The sequence below is a fragment of the Cantharellus anzutake genome (genome assembly GCF_015039405.1).
Source record: "Cantharellus anzutake strain C23 chromosome Unknown EI90scaffold_7, whole genome shotgun sequence".
NCBI classification, from domain to species: Eukaryota; Fungi; Basidiomycota; class Agaricomycetes; order Cantharellales; family Hydnaceae; genus Cantharellus; species Cantharellus anzutake.
The window spans coordinates 1,218,923-1,222,780 of NW_024066957.1; the positions used below are offsets into that span (position 1 = coordinate 1,218,923).

Consider the following 3,858-nt stretch of genomic DNA (forward strand, 5'->3'; position numbering starts at 1 on the left):
GGGCCTTGCCCTCTCTACCTCCTTTCGGACGTATCACAGGTCTTGCCCTATGACCTTCGGTACCGCTCCGCTCCCTCTACCCTTTGTTCCCGTTCGGACGTCTTCGTTCCAATTTGGTCACCCTCTGTTCTCCTTGTGCTTTTGCCCCTTCTTTATATATCGGCGCTTGTACATACTCGTCTGGTTTCAGTCCGAAATCGACCTGAAATGCCCCCAAGAGACTTCCTGCTCACCTACTGTGAAATTAAGGACCAAATGGACAAACAGCAATGGCACAGCGCTCCGCTTGAGTCGCTGAGGCCAAGGTCCCTCCACGCTAAGTCTCCGATTCCACTCCGGAGTCGTCCGTTTCCGCCCATTCTAACACCGTTCGGACATCTTCGTTCCGATTCGGTCCCCCTTTGTTTCCTTGTGCTTTTGCCCCCTCCATTATATATATCGGCGCTTGTACATACTCGTTTTGGTTCAGTCCGAAATCGACCTGAAATGCCCCCTAGAGACTTCCTGCTCACCTACTGTGAAATTAAGGACCAAATGGACGGGCGGCAACGGCACAGCGCTCCACTTGAGTCGCTGAGGCCAAGGTCCCTCCATGCTAAGTCTCCGATTCCACTCCGGAGTCGTCTGTATCAGCCCCGTTCTAACACCTGGGTGACTACGGCTGTATGCGAGGATGATGTGGCACCCGTCATGTGACCCAAGCCGCATGTATATAAACATACCTGAAGTGGGAACCGAAGAAGTAGCCTTCTTCTCACCCTTTTCCACTTCAGTCTAAGTGGCCAGGGACTGTCTCCTGAGCCAGGCCTGCCAGTATGCATGCCTGCTCCACACCCTGCAAGACTTCTAGTGTTGGGCATCTCACCTGGGCCTCCTCTACCCCGGACACGTCCCTGACAAAGATCTGGGATATGACAAAACCCACAAGAGATGAGATCCTAATGCAGACAGGGCTCAACTAGAGGGGTTCTGAGGGCTCTGGTAGTGAACCGAAGCTTCTCCAGGAAGCCTGGGTCTGCAGGGTGTTACAAGGGGCTCTAAGAAGGACATGGCCTCAGCAACTCAGAAAGGAGTGCTGTGCCTCCATTACGTCTTCGTTAGTCCTTGTCTGAGGTATCTTGTAAGAGGGAAACACAAGTCACTCATAGGGGGAACTTGGAGTATGTTTTAGTTGAGATTAGAACTAGAGTACAATGAGTTCTAATCTACTGGTATATATAAGAGAAGGGCTTTAGTCAAAGTCTGTTAGAACGCGGGGATTCGGACGACTCCGGAATGGAATCGGAGACTTAGCATGGAAGGACCTCGGCCTCAGCGACTCAGGCGGAGCGCTGTGCCATTGCTGGTTGTCCTGGGGGTCTGTCAGAACCGTGCGAATCTTCGCTGAAGGTAGCCGTAGGCGACCGAGCGTTGCCCGCTAGTGGAATAGGCGTCCTACACACGACCGAGCTTTAGCGAGGAATAAACCCCACCGATCTCGAGGCCGAGGCTACTTAGGCGAGCGAACCGGGATTTCGGCTTCAACGACTCGAGGAGGAGCGTTGCGCCTCGTTCTCGACGCGGTCCCGATACTTAGAAGGTCAGAGGTCTCGCGGGGACAGAGGTAAGCTCTAGGGGGTAATTCTAGTTGATTTCGAACTACAGTACAGGCATTAGTTACAAGCCGTATATAAGCGCTAGGGAACTGAATAAGGAATAAGTCGCCAGATCTCGCGGAGATTGTGGGCGGAGAAAAGAAGCAGGAAAACAAACAAAGAGCACGTGCTCAAGACAGCGAAGGTCAAGCGTGACCTTCGCCGCGAGATAACAAGGTGCGGCGAAACATGGAACAACGGGTCGCGGCGCTCTGCACCGCTAGGTCGTTCAACAACAAGGAGGAAAGGTGTTGTGGAGAGGTGGCGGGAAGTGGTTAGACGGCGACGGGCGGCGAGCGGAGTGTGCGGGGAGTGTTCGGGCATGGGAGAAGGTTAGGGAGGAGGTTGTCTGGCCCCGGGGAACGCCGGGTCGTGACAGGGTCCCTAATTTCGGATCTAGCAGAGAGAAAGTCTCTTGGGGGAATTCATGTCGATTTCGGACTGAGGTTACAAGTTACTAGGTACATTGTATATAAGGAGGGGTCCGGAATCAAAAGGAACAAGGGTAGGACAAAAGGAGACAAAGGGAGATGGAAAGAGGAACAACACCGAGGGTCAAGTGGTTGACTCAATGGTGTTTCCCAAAGGGGGAATGAAGGGCCAAGGCCCAAGGAGGAAGGAAGGAGGATGGGAGTCGGGAATGGCTAGCTGACTGAATAGAAGGAAGCAGCAGCCCAAATAGGAATGAGGGAGAATAGCGGAATTGAAATGGACAATGCAATAGTTGCAAGGTCCGGAGTAAGTCCGGAAAGTCCGAACTCGGAAGTTAAACTCCGGAATATTGGCAAACATAATTAAATGGAATGAGCTAACCAATACAATGGGTATAAGCGGAGGTGGGGTCAAAGTCCGAGGTCGGAGCTAAGACCGGAGGTTCCGGAGACGGAGATGCGAACGGGATTCCGGAGCAGAGGTCCAGAGTTGGGAGCATAGGTTTTGCATACTCATCTGGAAGGTGTCGAGGTTGGGGTCGGACCCGGAATGTTCCGGAGTCGGACTGAAGGTGGTGTCCGAGCCGGAGGTGGGATAACCTCTTGGGAGTCGGCAAGGAGAAAGTGACGGAAGGGAAGTAGGGCTCCAGAAGTCGGAGTTCAGAGTTCCGGGAGCCCGGAATGGAGGTCAGGATTGTATGGATATGACAAAGTCCAAGTGATACCGACAGGTACTGAAAGGTACCGAAAGGTATCTTTAACGGGGAACCAAGGTGTCGGGTCGAGGAGGGTGGAGTAGAATGCTGGAGGATAAAATGGGAATGAGAAATGGGTAAGGTGAAGTTAGCTGACTGGAGCAGGGTCACTGGGGGATGTGGGTAGCTCCAAAGCTGGAGTTATGTATCCAAGGAATGTTGGGTGACTCCACTAAATGAAATGAGGAGGGGAAAGGTTAGAGGTGTATAACAAGATGTCGGAAATCTGTCAGGAGGTCCGAGCAAATCCGGAGGTTCTGAATGCTCCATCTCAGGACTGAGCTTCCGGGGTGGAGATGGCCAAGGGCAAATGTGCCGAAGTCCAGGCCGGAGCTAAGACAGTTGGGATGGAAGGTGATGTTGGGAAGTGGGGAGATATGGTGTAGGGGATGATGAGGTTGTTGGGAAGGTGTAGTGGGGTGGGAGCGTATGGGGTCAGGATTCCGGGATGTGACACTTTCCCTCATCATCAAAGGTGAGTGCATGCACATCTTTCTTCCCTTGGGGTTCCATTTTCAAGATTGTTAACCTTCTTCAACTTCTATTCACTACATTTGGAATATTGAATGTGGCCCCAAAACTTGGCACTTTGAAACCAGACATCAAACTGCAGGCAGCTTGATTCAGACAGTGTGGGAGTGGCAGCCAATCATTGTAAATGTAAGTGCCACTTTGTGTTTAGCCTGCATACCAGCACCGTTTGATCATTGATCTCATTGATACCCTCTTTGTAGCTCCACCACCCTGCCCAGTGTCACACACCTCTTGTCAATCAGAGGGTCCCAGGTCTTAGTAAACCAGGCATATAACCGCATCATCAAGTAGGTAACAATTTTACTTAATCTATTCTACAGTTCCCATTCAAAACAGAGGCATCACACCCCACATCATGCTGGGCCGTTCAATTCAGTGGCATTTGGCATTTCTGTAAAGCAGAGTGTTCTAGTGACTTGCTGCTATTACAGAGATACCAAACGCCCCCACATCAGGAAACCCCCAAGGCCGATTGAAGTGGTTGAGAGCAATTCAATCACTCAA

General features: G+C 51.7%; 1 protein-coding gene across 1 annotated transcript; it reads right to left on the reverse strand.

The window, feature by feature from the left end:
* Nucleotides 1-2,442: 2,442 nt before the first annotated feature.
* EI90DRAFT_3118130 (uncharacterized protein) lies at nt 2,443-3,287 on the reverse strand (the record flags this gene model as incomplete). Its single annotated transcript, XM_039063064.1, has 3 exons — nt 2,443-2,868; nt 2,918-2,992; nt 3,033-3,287. 3 exons carry the CDS (start codon nt 3,285-3,287, stop codon nt 2,443-2,445), a joined length of 756 nt encoding a protein of 251 aa, XP_038920929.1.
* Between the last annotated feature and the right edge of the window lie 571 nt (nt 3,288-3,858).